General features: G+C 30.3%; 1 protein-coding gene across 3 annotated transcripts; it reads right to left on the bottom strand.

Annotated features, from left to right (window-relative positions):
* Nucleotides 1–3: 3 nt before the first annotated feature.
* LOC100160214 (protocadherin-like wing polarity protein stan) lies at nt 4–25,080 on the bottom strand. 3 transcript variants are annotated; one of them, XM_003244362.4, is made up of 41 exons: nt 24,164–25,080; nt 21,848–21,935; nt 21,489–21,783; nt 21,135–21,418; nt 20,048–20,276; nt 19,665–19,981; nt 18,755–18,921; nt 18,172–18,679; nt 17,706–17,832; nt 17,051–17,239; nt 16,704–16,982; nt 16,445–16,639; nt 16,216–16,387; nt 13,415–13,843; nt 13,007–13,347; nt 12,750–12,924; nt 12,119–12,693; nt 11,943–12,049; nt 11,713–11,883; nt 11,482–11,636; nt 11,211–11,377; nt 10,879–11,148; nt 10,621–10,789; nt 10,395–10,520; nt 10,188–10,333; nt 9,896–10,079; nt 9,613–9,812; nt 9,296–9,505; nt 9,022–9,208; nt 8,560–8,699; nt 8,130–8,487; nt 7,909–8,059; nt 6,472–6,613; nt 6,165–6,380; nt 5,697–6,064; nt 5,234–5,632; nt 4,791–5,146; nt 4,195–4,428; nt 3,828–4,098; nt 3,462–3,471; nt 4–1,094 (listed from the first exon to the last, which is right to left on the bottom strand). In XM_003244362.4, exons 1-41 carry the CDS (start codon nt 24,537–24,539, stop codon nt 1,080–1,082), a joined length of 9,498 nt encoding a protein of 3,165 aa, XP_003244410.1. In that variant the 5' UTR covers nt 24,540–25,080; the 3' UTR covers nt 4–1,079. The 3 variants fall into 3 exon arrangements, with proteins under 3 accessions (XP_003244410.1, XP_008182927.1, XP_001947627.2); XM_008184705.3 differs by lacking the exon at nt 3,462–3,471 and having other exon boundaries at nt 4,791–5,143; XM_001947592.5 differs by lacking the exon at nt 3,462–3,471.

Raw genomic sequence — 25,080 nt, forward strand, 5'->3', positions numbered from 1 at the left:
TAATTATTATGGAAAAAATATAATTTAAAATTTATACACACGCGTGAATGAAAAAAAAATTCTATATAATATATTTTATTTACATACATATAAATATTAATATATAATACGTCTAAATAAAACAAAAATCACAACTCTTTTGGAATGTTAAATTTAAAAAATGGATAAATCACGATTATTATACTTAAATCGTAAAAATATCGTCAATATCGGTCATAATTAGGTTAATATTGAGCATGATGTTACACGATATAATATAATATAATATTATCTATCTATCTGATCTTTATAACATTTAAATATAAATATGATGATTGTTGATTAAAAAAATGTGATAATCAACATGTTGTGAATGTATTTTTGTGGAAATTAAAGATAAAACTTAGTCCTACGTATCACAAATGATTATACCAACTCGGACAGTATGGCACTAAAAGGGAAATATATATAAATATTACTATATGTCTAAATTAATAAAATAAAATAATCACATTCAACGTTACGTCAATTGGAATGTTAATAAAGATATGTGTCCATTATAAGTGAGATGATATATTGTTTGTCTGTACAAGGTCCATGGCAGTGGAAGCGTGGCTGATTGGTTTCTGGGCTACGCCGACTAGAGCTTGCGAGACGTTTATTATAAAATGCATAATATTATGTCATATAGTTACATAATATTATTCTATTCATAAACATAATTGATTGACTTTCATGTAATTACTAATTGAGAATACGACAACAATCGCAAACCCTAGCTTTAACTCTTATTAAAAAAACATAGAAGGTACTAGGTATTACACTGTATACATAATATGACTAATTTATATAATTAAAATATAACCTTAAATACAAAAAAAAATATATAATAATTGAGACCATAAAATGTTCATACTTATTTTACATTGATATATATATTCTGTGGAGTAAAAAAGGAAGGAATAAAAATTAATATGCTAACTTACTGAAAATGTACACATATTGAACATGATTAAATGTTACAGTTTGATAGGGAAAAAAGAAAAACACCACAATTAGTTGATTTTGTACTGTATATCAATTCACGTTACACCGGAGTTTCACTCGAATCCTTCCTAAATTTAAAAAAAAAATAAAAAACACCAATTTAGAATGATTTTATAAATAATTAATATTTGATGTATAGTACGAAAAGTATATAGATTTAGTTTTAACCGGGATTATGGATTAAAATAATTTCAAAAAATTTGATAAAAAAAAAAGGTGGCAAGTGGGTGTCACTCTGCTGTACATTAGATTACAAGTGGGTCACTATAATGGATGGTGTTAAATTTGAATTCAATGATATAAAATATCCTGTATACAGGAAAAACGATTCTGAACGAAGACGGTCAGTCAGCCTATTACTAAGCCTATATATTACTAAGTAATAAGTATATTTGATGATATTATTGTGAATAAAATATTTATTATATATATATATATACCGTTTTTACGTGGAACCTTGTTTTAAATTTTCAATCCTTAGCTTTAAAAGTTAAACATTTTATAAATTTTTAACTACAAAATAATTATTAAATTTTTTAATTTGATAAATGTTGTCAAAATTCGATCTTTAAATGCATATAAAAAAATTGTGCTAATGGATTTTAAATATTTTTTATCTGTCTTTGAAATAATATATTAGGAGCCTTGCATTAAATTTTCAAGCCTTTTTACCCAACAAATAAAATTTTATTGATATAGAATAAAAAACTAAACAAATTAGAAACTGAAAATGTCATTAAACATAAAATATTTTGAAAATGGCATGGTGTATAGAAAATGCTAATATAAACATTCAGTCAAAATGGCATGTATCTACGGTCATTTGTTTTAGAGTTACACCAAAAACCAAAATAGATTAGGCAAAAATCGATTTTGCGTAAAAATTTACATTTTTCCTTAATTTTTCTTTTGTTTTTCACGGCACTTTTGATTACTACTGGAAAAATTTTACTTTTTACCCCTCAAAGTACCAACTTGATTCACTTTTAACAGAAAAGATACAGTTGAAGAAAATCTCAGCATTTTTACTGTCCTAAAACGTGATGACAGACACAAAAAAAAATAAAAAACACACATCATTGTAAAATTAATACATTCATCGCTCCGCTCAGAATCTATAATATTTCTATCGTTGGAGCGAACTCTACACTACTGATTTTCTATTATAATTAATCTGTTGCATTTTTTGTTACATTAATATCAATAATGGAAAGAAGAATCTTGTTACGTTTGAAAATATAATTTTAAGTTAGATAATATACATGTGATTAAAGGTCAAATATTTGATTGTTTTTTTTTAACTACTAACAAGATTGAATACTTATAATTGAGTGGAATTAGTTCTTATGTTATTCTTTTACTGTATACTTGAAATTTAAATCTGGCGTTGAAACATAATCATGTATTGCGTAAGCCAGTTGTTAAGATTGAATAAATATATATATCGTCTGTTTTAAGATTGGAGAATGATATACCTAGTTTTTATTAAGACTTAAACAAAATATGATATAATTGTTATAAATTAATTAACGCAGGTGATTATGAAGTCAAGTATTTGTACACAATGTTACTCTTAAAACAAAAGTAATTCAGAATTTATTATACTACATGAAATATTTTCAAAAATTGTCTAGAACATTGAAATATACTAACCAATCTAATAACCCTTAGAATTCATAGTAAAAAATATTTTAAGCAAGTAAATTTTATTAATATTAGATAAACCACATTTGAGCAGTGGTCAGGACGCTAATAGATTTTTGTAGCATGTTAACGCTACGGCTACTCCACCAAAAAAGTAGCTTGCTATCGTTATCACTACTTTTTTTTTTAAATGTAGCGGTCTACTTTTACGCTACATTTTTTTTTTAAATGTTTCAATTGAAAATTGGTAGCTTATAGCTAGTACTGATTTTACATTTGGTCACTAGACGGGTTTTAACTACGCGAGTTTATCATGGTTTAAACCCAAAAATTGCATTAATATACTCATCATTATTATAATATAAATAAATAAAAATAATAATTATTATACTATTTTAACTATACCCAAATAAGTATTGAAGGTTGCGTTAAAATAATGGTAATCTTTGCTACGCCAACTAAAAATTACAAGCGCATTAAAGTTTATTACTACATTAGGTGTATTGTAGTGACGCTACGTTAATTACTACTATTAAAGTAGCGTGCTACTGTAATGTTGCTGCTCCCGACCACTGAATTTCAGCAACAATAGCTGATTTATTCACTTATGACTCTTTTAAACATTTAAGTAATAATACAAGTTAACAATAATTAATGCGGTAACTAAAATTAATACAATATAATTTGAAATCATTTATATCCATTATTACTATGGTACTGTAGACACTTACAAGTTATAAGACATAACTTCATAAGTAAATGTGAGATGAGTAAAATATTTAAACACTTACCTCTTCTTCGCTGTAAATTCCAAACACCATAGCAGCGATGCAAAAGAAGAAAATAACCGTTAAAAATCAATCATTATGTTAATATTATTAAGGCTAAATTAGCTGAGCTATGTACTTGTTAAGATGAGCAATAAACATTAGTATATTATTAGTTGATAGTTAATAATTTATATAAATTGGTGTAGTCAAAAAGTGTCGTTTTTATAACGATTAAATATAATTATATAGGTACTATGTGAATTGTGAATACATTTTTTTTTTTGCGAGTTAGTTATAACTTTTGAAATAGCACTACACCAAATTAACATCAATGCATTACAGTAATAATAAAAACTAAACATTAATCGGATCAAGCTTAAGACTTACTCAGATTCTAGTATTTCCTGTATACCATACTCATTTGTATAACCGTGTCTTGATTGTAAATTAAGAGTAGAAGTGGAAGCGTGAGTGGATGGTGATACCGGTTGACTGTAAGCTCGAGCAGTTACAAACCTACTATCTACACTATGTAATGATCCATTCTCACTTCCCCGGCTTACCATAGGCGGTGGCATGGAAATACCATAAAGGTCACTTCCTCTGCGATTATCACCGTACAAATCTCGATAAGGTGAGTGACAATGGTCTTCTTCGGCTATAACAAATTTACACAAGTACACAAACAATGAGTAATTTCCATTTTTTTTAACCTAACTTAGTAAAAATGATTAATATATATATTTAAAAATACCGGTATAAGGAAATAAGTATTTGTCTCCAAGACTCGCTTTATCATCTACATCACAGTCGGATTCTGTTTTATTCAGAGAATTGAATGTTGAGCTCTTGTGATGATAACCAAAGTGTTCACTGTTTAACAATGGTGGTTCAAGAGACATTCGATTATTTATCACTGAATTGTCCTGATCAGATATTGTTGATCCTGTCCAACGATGTTGTACAACTGCATGGTCTTCTTCTTGAACTAAACATAAATATATTATAAAATTTATTTGTAACAAGTACCCACCTAAATTTAAATACAAGAAATTTAAATTATTTAAAATAGTAATTTTATGTTATTTAATGAATAATTTAATATACATATTACATAATATATTAATTAAACCAACTACATATGTAATACTATAAATATTCAGCTATTAGCTACACCAAGACAATTAATTATGACAATATGTAACAATAAATAATAAAAAAATCTTTAAACTATTTATTGCTACAACTTTATACTATAAAGTAGGTATATTTTTTATGGCCATTATTTTCATAAATTTAATAAAAATTAAAAATATATTGGTTTAAATTATAATATTTTGTATTTTTTACCCGTAGGATATTGTTGACTAGTCCATCGTGGAGCATACAGAGGTTTTAAATTGGGAAACAATTGTGAATTTGTAATAACATTAAGCGAAGGAGGCAATCCAGGATCTTCATTTATATTCGGTAAGAATGGAGGTGGTCGATTTGAAGAAGTATTACTTCTACGACCTCTATGGCGAGAAGAATCATCCTCGTCACTGCTATGGGAAGAAGCTAAGTCTAAACTTCTTCCTTCACCTGAACCTTCAGAATCTGAATCAGATGTATGTTGCGTTCGGTGAAAACTAGATGGCAAGTCTGATGTCGAATGGTCATAATTACTTGTTGTTGTCGATGTGTTCCTTAATTGAGTATCGCTTCTGAAAGAAAACATTCGTTAAGTTATTCTTCATAGTTTTAATGGTTTACAGAAACTGGATAACATTGGAAAAACACTGTTATGATACCTATAGGGACTACTACTTGTCTTTGTAGTTGACCGTGAAGTAGTACTGGACATAGATATACCAATTGGTCTTCTTACTCCATCTGTAGTTGTAATTCCCGTGTTACGATACGACAAAGATGATCTTATAGTCGGAGGTGATATAGCACCAATACCAGAATCTGGCTCATTTTTTTCTGATATTTCTTTGCCAATGAGCCGTAGTGCACAGTGGTGTATTCCACATCGAAGCTTTGCATTAGAATAGCACAGACCTGCTAATACAAGCCAACCTTGACTACAAACAGCAGCGCACAGTGTGTATGTAAGCCGTGTGTCACGTTCTGATGCTACAACCACTTCTAACAACCAAACACCAACTAGTATAGGAACGCAGATCACTTGTACAACCAAAACACTTCTAAAATGTATTTAATTATTAGTGTGTATAATTGGCATAATTATATCTAAATATGAATTCATACCTTAAATTTCCATAACCGAGCACATGATCTTTTAAAGTGAATGCTGCTCTGATACACAGGAGTAAAACAATTACAGTAATGGCCACAGCAAGACAGGTGGGACCAATTAAACTCCAGACAACAGATTCATAAACAGACAACCAACAAAAGTAGTAATTCCCATATTGATTAATACGCACTCCAACAGACAAGCTGACTATAATGGCTGGCAGAACATAACCAATACTATGATAGAAACCCATTTGACCATGATTTACATCCCTTAATTCAGTTAACATTCGATACAGATGGAGTGCTGCTACCAAAGACCAACCAATGGTGGCTAACCACAAATAGTGTAAAGTTATAGAACAAAACTTACACCATATCTAAAAAAAAAAAGAAAAAAATGTATTACATTATTAATTGTAAATACATCATCATTATTCATTAATACATAAATATTGTTAAATATTAAATAAGATATACCTCAAAAGTATACAGAGTTCCTCGAGTTTGAGTGGCAGCCAAATACACACATTGAGTGAGCAGTAAACACAGGGCAAAATGTGAGTATATAGAACTTGTATTGGTTCCTGCACGTACAGCAACTAATAGTACACATGTCACAATGAGAGCAATGATAGCTAATCCAAATGATACCAAAATCGAGAATAGTTCAATATTTGAATATTCAACTATGTACTGATGATAAAAAAAAGAACAAATCACTAATTAGATAAAAAGTTATACAGAATATTATCAGGTATCTATTATAAAGAAAAAAATAATTTACATGTTCATCAACTACGTCTGTGAGAACAGCATATGTTGACAGCTGGTTGCATGTACAATTAATGTAAATAGGATCTTTTTTCCACCAATTGTCTTCTGGCAACTCTGTATGACAGCCAGCTCGAGTCCACTCACCACTTGGTCTATGTTAAAAATAATGATATATAATCTCATAAATGTTATATTTCAACTGTGTTACGTTATTGTTTCTCATTGAAAAAAAGTTAATGCTAAAAGAATACTAAACTAAAATAGTTGGATGAGTAATGTCAGGGGCGTCATTTGGGGGATTCAGACTATACATTGGCAGCCCTATTTTTTTAAATGTTTGGTTGGCCCGTATAAAATGTTATAATTGCGCCGTCGCGCGTCGCGTCGTCGATAAAATGTAAGATACAAACGCGCTGTAATGGTGCGAGTTTTTCATAAGAACCTATTGTCCTATTGAAGTATTGAATACATCTATTACAGTATTACATCTTATCAAAACTCGTTGCGTAACTATTCTATTTATAAAAAAAAATGTGCATAATGACATTGTAAATGGTGATCATAATGGTGATAATAATGTTTCTTCTATGAAAAATGTAAAATCTTATATACGTACTTCTATGGGTGACGAGCGACTCAGTGATCTCATGATAATAAACTTTGAAAAGGACGAGGCCAATAAAATAGATTTAAATAAAGCTGTGGATGATTTTGGAAAATGAAGAATAGGAGATATCCACTTTTTTAATAACTTTTAGTACTTTTACTGTTATACCTATTTACTTAGTTAAAGTACATAATTAGTTTTTGTATTTCTTTTTATGTTATTGTTTAATACAAATATTATTAAATATATCTTTTTTTATTGATATGAAATTGGTTAAATATGTTTGAAAAAAAAGTATTAATGAGTATTTGAATCTTAAAATGTGGGGATATGAGTGAGCGAAGCGATCGGAAATTTTTTTCATTTCCACTAAATAAACAGGATATATAAATGGCCTGGTGAAGGGAACAATTGGCCTGATTCAAATGTTTGCATCCCTATTGAAAAGTTGAAATGACGCCCCTGAGTAATGTACTTTTTTAAAAATAATAAATTACGTTTATTCTATTGAGTTTATCAATCAATTCATTGAGCATGAGTAGAGTAATTGAAAAAATGACAGGTATAAATGCAATTTAAGCCCTTCAGTTTATTTTCCTAGTATATCCTCCATTCTTATAATATATATTATTTACCACCATTGATATTTGTTATGTAATAAGCATCAATTCAGATATAATTTATATCATAAAATACTTAATGCAGAACAGTACAATAAAGTACTTAATGCTTATAGACTATTTATATTTTATCGTTAATTATTAAAACAATTTTGTGAGAGCCGAGAAATATTAGTAGTTTTAAATATTATTTTCATATAAATTCATTAGGAAATCTTACACTCTAGATGTTGACCACCGTACACATTGTGGATTGGACCTCAATGTAACTGGGTTTTTGTTAATCCAAACCTTGATACGAATCGGTGAATCCAAAGGCACCATGTCAGATAACTCTGAAATTTCTTTACCATTTACATGCCGTTGTTTTCCTAGTTGAATTTAAATTTTAACCATGAAATTATTAAATTTTTTATATATATGTATAATATTAAAACTAACTTTTAGGATTATTGTGATTCAGAGTAGCAACAAATGATATAACTGGAGAACCCACTTGGAGATCTACAGAATACCTCTTTAAAACAGTGTCATCGTAACGTAATGGTAACAACGCTCCAAGTGTACGATACTGTGCATAACCAACAACAGCTGCATTTTTAGATAGTTGTCCTTTCGTAGTGGTCATGCCATGTTTTATTGGCTCAATACCCAGTAAATCGATCGGCACCATTATTTGGGTATGTTTATCAAACTTTGAAGAATCCAAAAGATAGTTGTTATACTTAGGTAAAACAACAACAGGGCTACCCATATTTTTTAAACCTAATATTTCTGAACCAGGTTTTAGACTCAAAACCTGAATAGAAACAAAATTTGAAATTAAAAATTATTAAAAAAATAATAAAATAAAATAGTTTTGAGCACATACTTGTATAGCTGGTTGAAGTATAGATGAGTCAGGTAAATTCACTTTCTCTTCTGTCAATGCAGAAGTAGACAAATCTGGTCGTTCGTGTTCGGGTTCAAACCCAAATAGACTCTCAGCTGAAACTACATCTAAACCAATAACTGTAAAAAATAAATAAATATTAATGTCAAAAAAAAATATTCTAACTAATAATTTTCAAAATTGTATTACTAGTACCAGGTAAATATATTATCTACCTCTACTATTTTTATCAATATGGTGTGCCAATCTATCATCTACTATTATAAAATAATCTACAATTTTAAAAATAAATTATGTGTACTTCAATAAGATAATCAAATGTATGCATTTTGTGTGGTTCGAAGCGATAGCATAATATAGTAATATAGTTAATATACCAAATAAAATTTAGGGAGGATAGAATATTGAGAAAATATTACATTTTTAAATTAAAATACATACCAATATTAGGACTAACTACTTCAAATGGATTTGTATATGTATCATGTTGGGTTGATGACAAAGTAGCAACATAGTTATTTATTGTATTCATTAAATTAAATGGTCCCTGTGATGTTATACTGTTTATGCGTTCCCAATGATCAATTTCACTTAAGTCTAACAAACGACTGGACGCCATAACTAAATTCTGGAATAATAAAATAAAATTTAATAAAATTAATAAAATTGAAAAAAGCTAAAAAATATAATTAAAAAAATTAGGAATAGCACTAACTAATATATAATCTTTATCTTGACTATGGGTCAAATTCAACCCAGACAAAGATCCTTCATGAGATAGTAAATGTTGTAAAAGTTGTTGACCGATGAGTACATCAGAACCGTGCAGGAATTGAGTACTGTTGACTGCTTTATGAAGGCTATTAGCTCCATTTACTGCGACGAATGTAGTTACCTTAATAGATTTGGTTTCTAATCCATTCAACTAGAAGTAAATAAAGATATTTGGTTTTAAATATGTCGTGAACAAATTGACAACATTTTAAGTTTATGAAATTGAATCTAAAAAATTTCTATTGACTTAATACTCACGAGTCTCTGAAGATCAACAAATGAATTTGAAGTGCAATTGAATATGTCAGGATATTGCCATCCATCTAAAGTATTTTGACATAAGCGTGTGGCTTTGCCTTGAGAACCGATCGGGCAGTTTTCAGTTACATGTTCACCCCATTTCGCTCTAGGCCACCAAATATTACCTGCTATACTCTTTGGACAGCCGTCATAGATAACTAGAATAAATAGATTATAAGGATGTTTTAGTTTATTATTATATTATGTATTAAGAATCAAATTTTAAATTTATATTTTTTACCTTCACATCCATTTAATGTGACTTCGGCATAGGAATTTGGGCATTGGTCACACCTGCGACCTATAACACCAGAACGACACTTACATTGACCAGTAGTTTGATCACAAGATCGATCAAAAGAACCAACATTGTAGCAACCACACTCAAGACATTTATCAGAACCATGAGGAGTGTAATGATTGTCCTAAAAAAAATATATCATAGTATATAATTAAAAAAACATACCTAATTAGACATCACACTAAATACACACTAAATACAATAGTATAAATTAAAAGAAAATAAGCTTTACTTTGCAATAACATTGTCCAGTGGTTTTATTACAGTGAGGGTTATAACCATTTTCTACCATACAGTTACATGGACCACAAACTCCCCGATGATGTCCCCACCAGCTAACAGGACATGACTCTTTGAGTTCGTGCTCACAGTAATCACCTAAGAATGTCATGAATACATTTTTAAAAATAGTGAAAACACTTATGTAATGATCACATACCAGTAAACGTAGTCGAATTACATTGACAATGATAACCACGAAGGCTTTTTCGATCTTCAATGCACAGAGCATTGTTTTCGCAAGGGTTAGTATGACACACACTTTCACAAGCTATTCCCACAAATCCTAAAAACAGATATCGTGAAATATTTAGAAATAAATATATAGCCAATTTTGTATCATTAGGTATTAACTATTAAGTATTAACTGTTTTCACAATAAATACCTGTATGACATTTGCATGTATGGTTTTGCCACGAAGGTATACAATCGCTATGTTTTGGACATTTATTTCCATTGCAGGGGTTATCTTGATCACAATTTTCGCTAACACGTATCATAAGTTCAGGTATTTCCAATACAGTTGTTCCTCCACTGTGACCAATTCGAACATCCTAAATTTTACAATACACCAATTATTTTACTGATAAGTATAGTTCTAATAAAAATATTACTAAAAAAAAAAAAATGTATTCTTATTTACTTTAATACACCCTTTGAATCCAATATTCTCATCAATATCGGTTGAATCTTCATTAAAGTTACCTAATTGGATTTTTCCAACAAATTGCCCTTGAAGTTTGGCATTAAGTGTTTTTACAACTGAACGAATTCCGTGATCTAAAACAAATCTAACACCACCTGTATTCTGCCATATTACTTCCAAATTATGCCAATCGCCATCATTGATTTGCACACTGCTGAATACAGCTTTTTGGCCATCAACCACATAGACAATATAACCACTTTCCAACTAAAAATGCATATCATTTGTAAGTTAAAATACTCATTAATAATGTAACGTAAACTACTAACATAAACTCGAGCAGTAGTGTTTTGTCCTATATTCACAGAAATTACTGGAGAATTAGGTTTTTTAGTTTTCAATGATAATGATGTATACCATGGAAATTGAATAGTACGCAATAATGGATTAAACGCTACAATTCCATCTCCCGAAAAACGCCAAAGAGCTTGTATAGCTAAACCAATAATAATTTACTCATTAATCTTTACATCAATACATGTTATGGAGAGATTAAAACATATTATTGCATTTCTTATGTAATAAAAATATTTTACTTACGATGACTACAGTCTTTTCCTCCCCACAATTTAGGACAGTCACATTTATATGTACCCCAGTGATCTGTACAACTACCACTGTTTTTACAAGGACTATCAACACATAAAGATTTGCGTTCTGGGCAACCAATGATGGTACCATTATCAGCTACAAAACTAGAAACAAACAATTATAAACAACCATATCATGTGGATAACATTTTAAGTATTTATAACAATATTTGCTACAAACCTATTCAAATCGAGTAGTTTGTAGTCAATGTATACGTCAGCAATACATCCCATAAAGTCTTTACTTTTCACTTGAAAACTAGTAGAGTCTGGCAACATGGGCAGTCCGCCAATTTGAAGTGGACCAGTTAGATCCAGAAAGCGATGACAACTTTCTGTTAATATTTCACACCTAAAAATAAACAATTATTTAAAATATTACTATATTTCAATAATGCTGGACATTATTACCTTTTTTCTAGCACTTGAGTAGAAACATTAGCGCAGGAATATCCGAGTTTTGACCCATATTTTACAGTCAACGGTACATCACAATCATCTAAGCTCAGAGTAGCACTCTTAAAAATAATTATAATGTAAAAGTTATTAAAATATGTATTTCAAATTTTTAATATAATATTACTCACTCGATTGATATAAGAAACTGTAACAGAATGCCAAAGACCATCGTTTACTGCACTAGTTGGTGGATAAGCTATTACATAAGTAACTTCAGATCCTAGAGAGAATGAAAACTGCATCCCACGGCCTCCTTCAACGAGTTCTAAAGCAATAAAATCATGGCGTTCGTTGTATCGACCATTGTATAATAACAATCCAGATTCTTCTAATGTTGAAAACTTTAGGGAAATATGTAACCGATATCTTTGTCTTAATGATGGAAAGGTCAAAAACGAAGATTTTGGAAAGCTTCTAGAACGAAGTCGGCAAACTTCATCATAATGTTCAAAAGTACCAGCTGGAGAACAATCATCGCATAAAAATCCACCGCTCTTTAATGGGGTACAAGTGGCCCCTGAATGACATATTCCTGGTTTGCATTCATCATGTTTCAAATTTATTTCACAGTTGTCGCCAGTAAAACGATGTGGGCAGATACAAGAATATCCACTTTCTTTGCTTCGACATTGACCACCATTTTTGCAAGGATTAGAATAGCATAAATCGACTTCAGTGTCACACATGTAATATTTTTGACTTCCTAAAGTAAATAAATCATTACAATTTACAGTTAAAAAATTGAGTATATAGTTTTACCTGTAAAACCATAAGGGCATTGGCATGCAAATGTGGTAACTGGATAAATTGGTCTAAACAAAACAGTATCACTGCTAATGAAAGATGAAGCATTACCAAACTTTAAAACTGTTAAGCACAGTTCAAAATTCAAACAAGGTTCTCGAACACATAAATTATCTTCAAATGGTAAAATCTGGAATTGTATTTTAATATTTTACTATTATTTTTTATTATTTTAGTTTCTAAAAATAAAGTAGTAAGTTAAAAACAATTACCTGTACAGTTGATAAACGAGTAAGTATTCCTCGATTTAAATAAACACGTTCTTGAAGAAATTGAGGAGAATAAAAAATACCATCTGGTTGTTTTGCTGAAAAACTAACGTTGAGCACTCGACCATCAACATCTGTATCGTCTTGTACACTGAATACATATATATTTTCTTTTGGGCATGGGATTATAGCTGCTAATCCAGATGTAAAAAATTCCAACAGCGGAGATAAAAAAGCTTCTTTGGTCATATCAGCTAATCGAACAGTTACTGAGTTAAAAAGCATTTCATCAGTGACCAATCGCACTATTAGGGTCATAGTAGCTTTAATTTCATTCACTCCATCTAAAAAGCATTAACATGAAAATAAGATAAGTACAAATAAGACCAAAATCAAGTAAAAACTAATTACCAGTAACCGATATTTCCATCGAAGCAATTTTAGGTACATTGGTGTTCAACTGTGAAGATAGGGTTAGCATACCAGTTGATTCATTTAATTGTACTAGGTTAGCATTATTTCCCGAAATTATTCTATAAATAAGCTTGTCTGATACATCAGCATCAAATGCAGGAACTTGACCAAATGTTCCGGTAGGAAAGTAATCTTTAAAGTTATTAAAAATAACTTGAAAATCAGAAAGTCTAGGAGCATTATCATTTACATCAGTCAAGTATATTGTTAATGGAGCATCAGAGTGTAATGGAGGTGATGATGCTCTTACTACTAATTCAAATTTTTTCTTATTTGATTCATAGTCTAGCTCAACAGAAGTTAATAATTCAGCTTTATCAAGTCCAGGTCTTCTTAATAAAGAAAAACTGCTAGCATCATCTCCACCTACAAAAAAAAATTACATTAATCATATAATTTTTTATTGTTTTGGGGAACTAAAGTTGATGCGCTTTAGGTAGTAAAAATAAGAAAATGTCGTAATGAGGAGTGGATCACCATTTTTTGGTGTAAAAAAGAAGCTGCCAGACAACAAGACATGGGTAGCATGTAGCAACGTAGCATAGTTTTTGTAATTTTACTGACTTCAACAAACGTTGAAAAAGTGGATTAACACTTAGTCAAATAGTTAAATGTATTCATGTTTGTATTGGAATAACCCACACAAATGGTAATGTAAATTGGTCAGGAAGGTAAATGAGTGTCACCTTAAAAAGTAAATCTCAAGCATCAAAGTTTATTACTAAGCTATCTAATAAATTATCATTATATCTTTTTCAATTACCTACGGCTAGTGGCTACAGTTAATAGTTGATAATAAGTAATAACAAAATAAGAAAATTGTTGTACGAGAATTTATTAATTTACAGGTATCCAATGTCTAACTTCAAACCCGTTTTGATTAATTTAACATTACAATGAAGTTTTTTTTAAATTTTTAAATTTTTGTGTCTGTCATCACTGTTTGGGACAGTCACACTGCTTCAATTTACTTCAACAGTATCTTGTTTGATGAGAAAGTGAATCTAGTTGATGCATTCGGGAGGTCAAAATTTGAAATTCTCGATAGTTTTCAAAAGCGCAGAGAAAAACAATACAAAAATTAAGAAAAAACAGTAATTTTTTAAAATTGGTTTTCGACAAAATAAATTTAAACAAACGATCGTATATACATGCAATTTTTACTGAATGTTATATCGTCCCCGTTCAAAAACATGATTGTTGAGAATGTGTGGATTAGTGTCTTCTGCGTACTTAGGAAACTATCAAATGGACTTAGTTAACATTTTCAACTGTTTGTTAAACATTATTAAATAATAATGGGACTTAGTTGAATATAGCATATTATAGATATTTTTTAACTGAATTTTATATAACAATAAACAGGAAAACCCGATTTTTGGACTTAGTGTACTTTGCATGAACAGGGACGATATTATCATTTTCTATACATGAAACAATTTTTAAAATAATTTGACTTGTTTTGAGCTGTTTACATACATTTTCCATTTAAAATTTTTTTTTAGTTTTTTGTTTCTATAAATGTCAATAAAATTTAATTTGTTTGGTCAAAAAGCGTAAAAATTTAATACAAGGCTCCTTATGTATTGTTAAAATAGCAGTTGAAAAATATTAAAAATACAGGAAAAGAAAATTTTTTTATTAACATTTAAACTTTAAATTTTAACAAAATGTATCATATTTAAAATTAAAAAATAATTTTGTAGTTAAAAATGTTCAACTTTCATAGCTAAAGATTGAAAATTCAAAACAAAGCTCCACGTAAATAGGTAAATAAAAAACTTTATTCACAATAATATCATTATATACTTAGTAATATATATATTATATATATTACTTTGTCAGTCAGCCTATATATTATATAGGTTGACTGACAACAGTCTTCGATCAGAATCGTTTTTTATATATAATGATATTATATCATTGAATTCAAAATTAACCTATTACAGTGACCCATTTGTAACCTACTGTACAGCAGAGCAACACCTACTTGCCAACCTTGTTTTGTTTGTATTTCTAGACGCTTTTGAAAACTATTGGTAATATTTGTTACTGTTGATCCTCCAAAGTACTAAATATATTCACTTTCCTACCAGAAAAGATGCTGTTGAAGAAAATTGAAACAGTTTTAATGTCCCGAAAGGTAATCACAAATAAAATAAACACATTAATCGCTCCGTTCAGAATCTAAAGTGTAAAATCCGACATCATACCTTATAATTTTTCACATGAGTGTCCAGATACAACATTTTTTAATAAATAATATTAACAATAATAATAGTTATGATCACGACAGGCAATCACAACCTGTAATATATAAAAAAAAGTACTGCACACAGGTGATAAAATAGTTATTTAGCTAATATACAGATATAGTAACAATTATTGTAAAATCAAAAAATTCTAGTATTGATGTGCAATGTAAGTTGTATACTAAGCTCAACGTGCTCATGTTAGACCGCTGGAACTGTAGCCATGCTCAGTCTATAGTATAAAGTCTATATATAAGACACAGACTATGATATAAAATGTGATACAAAATAAAATTACTGGTAGCAATGAAAACATTCAATTTTGATGATATCAAAAGAACCTTTTGCAATTCCCGTTACCCGCCCACTATGTTGTTTCAGTCCATTATATCTTAGTTGTAATTTTATTACAACCACCACTATAATATCATACTAAGGAACCACGATAGTAGCATAATAATAATATGTAATATATTTTTAAATTACCAATAATAGAATACTGAACAATTGCATTAGGTCCTTCATCTGGGTCTTTAGCATAAAGCTCTCCTACGGTAGAACCAATTGGTGAATTTTCAGGAATGTACATGACTAATTTGTCGGATTCAAAAACTGGCGGTGAATCATTTACATCTTCAATACGTATGGTAACAGGAACCTATAAAAAATTTTACATTTTAGCAACAGTTTCATACTTAAAACTATATTTTCTTACGGCTGTAGAGAGGGATGGTGAACCTTTATCAATGGCAAATACATGAATATTATACTGAGGAATGCTTTCTCTATCTAAAGAAGCTGCAGTTCTTAAAATTCCAGAAGTGGGATCAATAACAAAGGCTTCTACACCGTCATCTAAAGCATATTTTATGCGACCATTCAAACCCGAATCTGCGTCAGATGCACTTACCTATATAATCACAATGTTTTAAAAACAAATCATTAATGCATATAACAATAAACAATAATTGTACTTGAAGGACACTAGTGCCAGTAAGAGCATCTTCAGAAACTGAACCATAATATGATGCATTAAAAAATTGTGGTGCATTATCATTGATATCAGTGATTGAAATCTCTACATCAGTGGTGTCTGAAAGTGGAGGATTACCACCATCTCTAGCTGTAACTGTAAGTAAATATCCACTTTGCACTTCGCGGTCTAATGCTTTTGTTGTGACAATAGCACCACTTTGAGCATTGATGGTAAACTCAGAAGCATCGCCATAGCCACTTGCTAAAGAATAAGTGATCTAAAAAGGCATAATATATATAAATACACATAAATAAGAAAATGTTTTTAACTACTGGGTTTACTAACTAGAGCATTTTGACCAACGTCGCCGTCAGTAGCAGAAACAACGAGAACTGTAGAACCAACAGGAGCATCTTCGTAAATACTAGCAGTATATGGTGCATTATCAAAGATTGGAGCAAAATTATTAGCATCAGTAACATTGACATAAATTGTAGCAGTATCAGATAAGCCACCTGAATCTGTTGCTGTTACCTATATTTTCAAAATAATAATTATTATAACATTATATTATGCATGATGCTGTAGATAGAAATACTTTGCATGTTTACTGTTCAAAATAAAGATATTGATTATACTTAATAAAGAAAAAAAAAATGGTTAATTGAAGATATATTCTATATTATATTATACGATAGATATATTTCTAAATTTTATTTTTATAATACCTATTTAAAATCATCATATCATATTGAACTGTTTATTTGTTATTTTTAACAAAAATATAAAAATATTAACAAAAAATAGCCAAGGGTTAAATAAGTTAATGAAATTTTGTCATTGTGTGAATAATAAATATAGTACCAATTAAAATAATACATTTTGATACGTACATCCAATGAAATAAGTAAATTTTTTTGATATTAAAATTTATATTATGTTTATATAGTATTTTATGTTGTATTATCTATTAGTTAAACTTATAATATTAAACACTTACCGATAGAATAAAACGCTTTTCTTGTTTATAATCTAATGGTTGAGCAACAGTTACTAAACCTTTACCACTATGAGTAGCAATTGCAAATCTTCCTCTCAAGTTTCCACTGACTATTTCATAATGCAATCTTTAAAATTATAATGAAAAAAATGTAAAAAATGTTAGTATAAATAAATCAAAATTTGATAAGACTCAGTTTGATAAATGGCTCATAGTATATGACACACATTGCACAAGTAGTCACAGCATCAAATTGGGTTCCGTGACTATGTCAGTTGAAGTAAAGTTTCTGCGTATAAAAATGAAAGCGTTTCCATGAGACTCAAGTGAATTATAAGCCATAAAGATGCCAGTAATGTGTTGATTACACGTAAATGCAGTCATTGGGTTATGTCACAGTTATCAACTATCTATCAACTGAGGCACTCAACGTGATAATAATTACTAATAACGTCAATAACGATACCTTGGGTTTTCATCTGGATCAGTAGCCATGACGGTTGTAAGTGGCGTTCCTGGAGGTGAGTCTTCACTAATTACAACATCATATTGTTTTGGATGGAAAATTGGTTCATTGTCATTAACATCTTGAATGGTAACCACAACACTAGCTGTAGCTGATTTGGGTGGATCACCTCCATCTTCAGCCACAACTTGAAACTGGTATTTCGGATTAGTTTCTCGATCTAATAAGTGAGTAGTATACACCCAACCACTCTTTTCATCAACGGTAATTGGTAAGTTCTCGGCTAGGGTACCCTCAAAGTCCCTTGGAAAAATGCGATACTTTAAAGCAGCATTCTCTCCTTCATCCGCATCATATGCTTGCACTCTTACAATACTATATCCAACAGCAACATTTTCTAATACAGATTCTTGAAAAAGTGAAGTGTAAAATCTAGGAGGATTATCATTAACATCCTTTACATTCACTAGTAATTGAGTGGTATTGGAACGACTTGGATTTCCACCATCTATAAAAACAACATATTAATTTATTATAATATACATATTAAACTATTATTCTATTTTCTAGATTAAGTGCATACCTTGAGCTCTTATCATAAGTCGGTAACTTCGCATAGCTTCATAGTCCAATGATTTTACTAATGAAACTTCTCCATTTTGACTATCAATAGAAAATTGTCCTTGTGTATTACCACCAATTATAGCATATCTCACAACTGCATTCAAACCCTGATCAGCGTCAGTAGCTCTATAATTATAACGTATTTCTAATTAATAAAATAAAATTATAATTAACATGTTTTCCAATAATAATCAAAATTGAACATTTGTTAAACAAGTCCTAAAGGTACTTCAGAGGTTTGCAATCAATTACATTTTAAAAGCAAGATTTAAAAATAATACTATTTAAGATTTAATTGAATCTAATATATTAATTTAATTTTTTTATTGAGTTGGTGTTGACGGTTAGTCTCAGATTATACAACAATTATTCAACGATAATTCAACTATATTTATAACATAATCATTTTTGGGAAATTAATTTTAATTAATTGAATTGACAAAATGGTCCACAAAGAATTAATATCCATATTGCCACAAATGTATCTATAATTCTTCAAGAATATTTATTAATAACTGATTGTTTTATTTACTTAAAAACTAACAATATAATTTATGTATTATCTTATTGTTTAAAGCTTGTGAACTAAACTGTACGACTTAAGTGAATAAATGTAGCAAACAGTTTCTGTACTTTTTTCACAACAATGATATTATTAATATTTTTATTATTACCCAATAATTGAAATGATAAAATCACTGTTATAGTGAAAAACTATTATAACTGAAAATAAAAACAAAGTAATATTTTAAACCACTAAATATAATTTTCATTTCAAGTGTAGTCAGTATAGGTACTTTTTTGGTATTAAAAAAATATAAAAACTAGAATATGGTCATGTTAGTTAATTGTATTAAACTGAAACTTACTTAATTGTGGAGATAACTGGTCTTTGGTTAGGATTAAGGTCTTCGGCAACATTAGCTGTATAAGCTCGTTCAGAAAATTGTGGATAGTTATCATTATCATCTAATACTTTTACTACAAGTGAAGCAATTGCTGAACGTCTTGGTGATGGTGGTGCTGCTTGATCGCTTGCTTTAACCATGACTGTGTAAACTTCACATACTTCTCGATCTAAATTCCGCCTTACACTAACCACACCACTGCGAAGATCGATTCCAAAAGTTTCATCTGCACTAGAGTTTATTCCACCACCTGATATACTTTCAATAGAATATTCAATCTGAAAAAAAATTAAATGTTAACAAATATTTACCAGTATTATAAATTGATAGTTATTAAACCATACTTGAGAGTTTACTCCTATGTCTAGATCTGTTGCTCGTATGGTAATAATTGTAGTTCCAACAGAAACAGATTCCCTCACAGAAGCTTCATACATGCCAGAAGCAGATTCAAAAACAGGTGAATGATCATTGGCATCCACAACATTTACTTGAAGAGTTGTAGTTGCTGTAGATGGATGAGATGATGTATCTATAGCAATTACTCGTAAATAATGAACATCCATGAATTCTCTGAAAATTTTTTAATACAATGTTACTACTAAGTATACTAAACTTGTATTTTACCAGACATTATTTATTATTAAAATAACTAAGCTGTATCAGAATTAAACCAAGCTACATATTTTTTTTAACCCGTCGTTGGTGACACTAATGTTTTCACATCATTAGTGACGTATTAGTTCACATTTAATTATTGTTGGAAGGGTGAAATTGGGAAAAGTGGACTGACTAATCTATAAGTAGACATAACAACGAATCCAAATCAGTTTTAAAAACTATTATCACATTACTAGGTTGATCAGTATGATGGAAGAAATATTGGTATGTTTTGGCTAAAATAACTGTCCGCCGATCCCCGGCGAGCGAATACTGCTCGAAATACTGGTAACTGTTGACATTTAATGGTAAAAAGATGGACAGTTAATATATAGATTAGATATTTTCCACGTATTTATTTCCATTAGTAACTTGTATGAGCATATCAAAAATATCGATATAAACAAAATAATTTGAAGCCAATGGTTCCCGAAATAACAGTTATGTGAGCGAAATACTCATAGCGTCACCAACGACGGGTTAAGTGAACTGGCAAGAAATTAGTCTTAAAACAACATCATAAGAATTTAACTCAAAAAGAAGTTTTATTTATTTTTATGGATAGTCACTCAACCAAAAATAAAATGTATCTGATTGTTACTAGTATCAATACATTTACTTTTAAAAATTAAATCTGAACATTTTTATTATTGAAAAGAATAATTATATTCAGCTGGCATAGGTACATAAAAAAGTGGTTGAGTTTACACTACTACCTCAGTTAAGTATAAAACAGTTGTAAAAATTTGTCTAAATAAACTGACTACATACCTATCTAATGATACCAATGTTGTAACTAAACCAGAATTAGAATCAATGGTAAACATTGCATGTGACCTAGTATCGATGATTGGACTCATCTGGTACTCAATTGGATTATTATTTGGAGGCATACTTCTTGCATGTACACTACAAACAATTGTACCAGATGGAAGTTCTTCAGCTACACTAGCTACATATAGACTTCTTTCAAACTGAAGTCCACTATCAGCCATCTCTACTTCTCTTCGTACACGCCCAGTTTCAGTTACACTTCGTTTATGCCACAAAATCATCTAGAAATTGGTAATTAAACATAAATAAAAAAAAAACAATAATTTTTTTATTAATTAAAAAAATATATACCTTAATATAATGTTCTGAAGGTGACACAATTTCACTATTCACGTCACATTCATAAGAAATCATGACAATGATAGACATTGGATCAAGTGTTGAACAAAAGTTTTCAGCTACCACAAGATCGCCACTTTTTGACTCCACACTAAATCTATTGTCACTAATATCCAAATACCGTATTTTGCAGTCATTATAAACACTTTGAGGTATCACAGAAGGTCCAAGAGGTGCAACAAATTCACTTTGCCGCCAACATTTTTTATTCACTTCATCCATTGAAACACCAGTGCCAAATTTAAGACTATAGATTACATATATAGTTAAAAATAATGACATTAATTTTTAATACAAAATTGTTTACTTACTTTAACACTGATAAAACCACTGAGACCAATGTTTTGCTAGACCACTTCTTGGCAAGTTCAATTCGAGTGTTTAATAGTGAATCTATTTCTAAAAGAAAAGAAAATATTGTTTTATTGGATTTTATATATTTTTTGTGATGAATTTTTCCTTGGATATTTTATAGGAATAAATAATACTTATTATTTATAACATGACAAAATATCAAAGTTAAACAATGAATAAAAGGTTCTACCTAATTTAACCTATTTTAGATCATAAAACAAAATGTTATGGTGATAATTAAGCTAATTCAAGCATGAGTTCAAACATTAATTTTAAATACCTACATGGCGTAAAAATAACATCTTGATGGATAAAAATATTATCTAGCGAAGATCAAATTTAAAACAACCGACAGGTCTACAGTTGTAATTGGCTGCATTACTTGGAATAAAAATATTATATAGGTTGCAAACATAGGGTTGCCTGATTTGGCCGGGACTATAACGGTTTGTTTTTGAATATAGCATCCCATTGTCCCGATAAAGTATTTCGGGACGGCCAACGTTGTCCCTGAATCAAACTTTAATAACTTATGTTATTTTTTCTTAATTACCAAATATTTCTAGAAGAAAAACAATTTTTTTTTGATAAATAATAAAAGAATCAAGTTGATTAGGTACTTGATTGACTGACAAAATATATTTTCCTGGTTTGGTGACAACAAAATACTGAATATTTTACTGTTTTCCTGCTCCCCTAGACAATTTTTGTACCTAATCAATTATTGCTAATTACCTAATAATTGTGTCTGTTACTCGTTTTGATTTGTTCTATTCAAATTGAATTATTATGTTGGATAGAAATTAATAACTGTAGATGATAAGGTTTGTCTCGGTTAGTGATAATCACCGATCAATTATTTCACAAAAAGTTATTTTTAGATTTATAGAAAAAAAAAATGATTAGGTATAAAAATTATTGGTAATTGCGGGCGATTGTTTCCTTATGTGTCGTTTGTAACAAAAGAAGAAAAAATTATAAGCCCCTCAAACAAATATCCCGAATACGTGCCTGACTAGGTACTTAAAAACAGTATTCCTTAAACTGTGTTCCTCAAAACTTTCATTAAAATTAAAATCGAGATTAAAATTTAGAATTCCTATTTGTTTGTTATTTAAAATATTTTTTGAATTAAATATAGTAGGTACCTATACATTATTATTGTATGAAATTACTATAAATTTTATTGCAAATAATCCTTACATAAAATAACGCTAAAAATGACTATTAAAACAAATTATGGGTTCTTATTGTCGAGCTGTAATAACTTATTGTTGAAAGCTAAATAAAAAAAATCTAAAAAAAAAGTAGGGGTTCCACGGTAAAAGTGGACATAAAAAAGGGTTCCACAAATAAAAATGTTTAAGAAACACTGCTCTAGAAGACTAGAATGTTTGATTAAAGAACCTATACATTTCAATATTTCATTAAGTTTCACAGGTAACAAATAATGCTAACCCAATCCATACAAATAAATCAACAGAATGCAGTCATGTAGTTACTCGTGTACTTATTAGTACTTATGATAACAATGTGATCAAAGAATGAATTACAAACTATTTATCTTGTATCCTTGTCAGTGAAATCCTCTAGATCAGCGGTTCTCAACCTTTTTATATTCACGTACCACCTATACAGTTTGACAATTTTTATCTCAATTTTCATGTAGGAACTACTTGGCGAAATAACGTTTTTTTTTTTTGCTTATCAATAATGAATAATCAATACGTTATTTCACGAGTTATTTCACATGTATCGAAATTAATTTTAATAGGAACTACAAAATTATGATAATACAAACATTTAATTCATAAATATAAAATTAAATATGTACAATTGTTATTTACGAGGTTATTTATATTATTATTTAATATCAAAAAAACCAAATAATATATATTGTGAATGGTCCATTCCATTTTTTTTATAAAGTGCGATTTTCTGCGTACCACAAGTTGAGAAACCCCACTCTAGATAATATATTAGACTTTCAAGAATAAGTACCTATATTTTTAGACAAATTTGTCAAGTTCAAATAGAAATTACTAAATTCATGAGGTGCAACATCATTGGCACAAATAGGTGAGGGCTTGGGGGAACTTAGTCCTCCCAAATTTCTGCCAAGTCCCCCCAGTTCAAAAGTCAGTAATTAGTACTGAGCATGTATAATTTTTAGAAAATATTATAGGAGGGGCTTTAGTCCCCCCAAAATAATTTGTCTATTTGCGCCTATGTGCAACATACTATGCAAGTATCTAGAACAGAATAGGACTTACTGTTTTTTTCGCACCCCTTGATGACCATTCTCAAAGGTACGGACATATATTCCAGTGTGTCGTTTGAAGTAGAATCCACATAGAACGTAAACACGTCTGGATACTTGAAACCATCGCATTCCAACGGCCGTTCGAGTATCACCGATCCAGTGTAGTGGTCGACGCGCAGCAGCTTGGCGACGAAGTCACCGCTCTTCTCCGGGTTCAACGCATACCGTCTGGCCGGCCGGTCATAGAACGGTGTGCCGCCATCGAACAGAACCAGCCCCGGTGAGTCCGTGTCGGATACGACCAGCAAATATCCGAACGCCGATCGGACCAGCAGCAGCAGCAGCAGCAAGCACACCGCGACATGGTTGTGCTTTACAACTAGCATCGCGCCGTTCGACAAGTCAGACAGTACGGTATACCTGCGATGGGACGACTTGCCTCCATAGTCAAATGATACTAAGTGTAGGACAACCGATCCGTTCGGTCGTCAAGAAGATTAAATTATTAAGTAACTGGTCTCAGAGAGGAAAGAAAACCTCTTATCACGGCCGAGGATGAGTAAACGGCGCGCGAACTTTACTATTACACGGACGGCGGACGCACGTGATTAAATGTTTCTTTCGCGGCAAAATGTACCCGAGTATATTTCAGAAAAAGAATAAACGCTCACGAAGACACGAAATTTGAAACAAAGTTGGACTGCAGGACGCCATTGTGTTTTGAATCCCGAAAACGAACGCAATAGCCGCGGACACTACGAAACCGCTTCCCCTTCACCCGCACAACACGAACGAGAACAACAAACTGAACAAAAACCGACCGACGACGATGCCGGGACGCTCCACTCGTGTGCCACAGACGCGCCAATGACCGACGGCGTAGAACGTTACTCACTGGAGTTTTACGTTCGTACCACTCTACTACTA

The sequence above is a fragment of the Acyrthosiphon pisum genome, chromosome A2, assembly GCF_005508785.2.
Source record: "Acyrthosiphon pisum isolate AL4f chromosome A2, pea_aphid_22Mar2018_4r6ur, whole genome shotgun sequence".
Lineage (NCBI taxonomy): Eukaryota > Metazoa > Arthropoda > Insecta > Hemiptera > Aphididae > Acyrthosiphon > Acyrthosiphon pisum.

Bases quoted from the DNA above. Each gene is read 5' to 3' on its own strand.
- LOC100160214 (XM_001947592.5), bottom strand. From the start codon at position 24,539: ATGCTAGTTGTAAAGCACAACCATGTCGCGGTGTGCTTGCTGCTGCTG. The intron at 16,640-16,703 runs GTACAATTATTG...GTGATTATATAG, and splicing joins CTGGCACTAGTGTCCTTCAA to GTAAGTGCATCTGACGCAGA. The intron at 12,050-12,118 runs GTGAGTAATATT...ATTATTTTTAAG, and splicing joins CAGTTTCTTATATCAATCGA to AGTGCTACTCTGAGCTTAGA.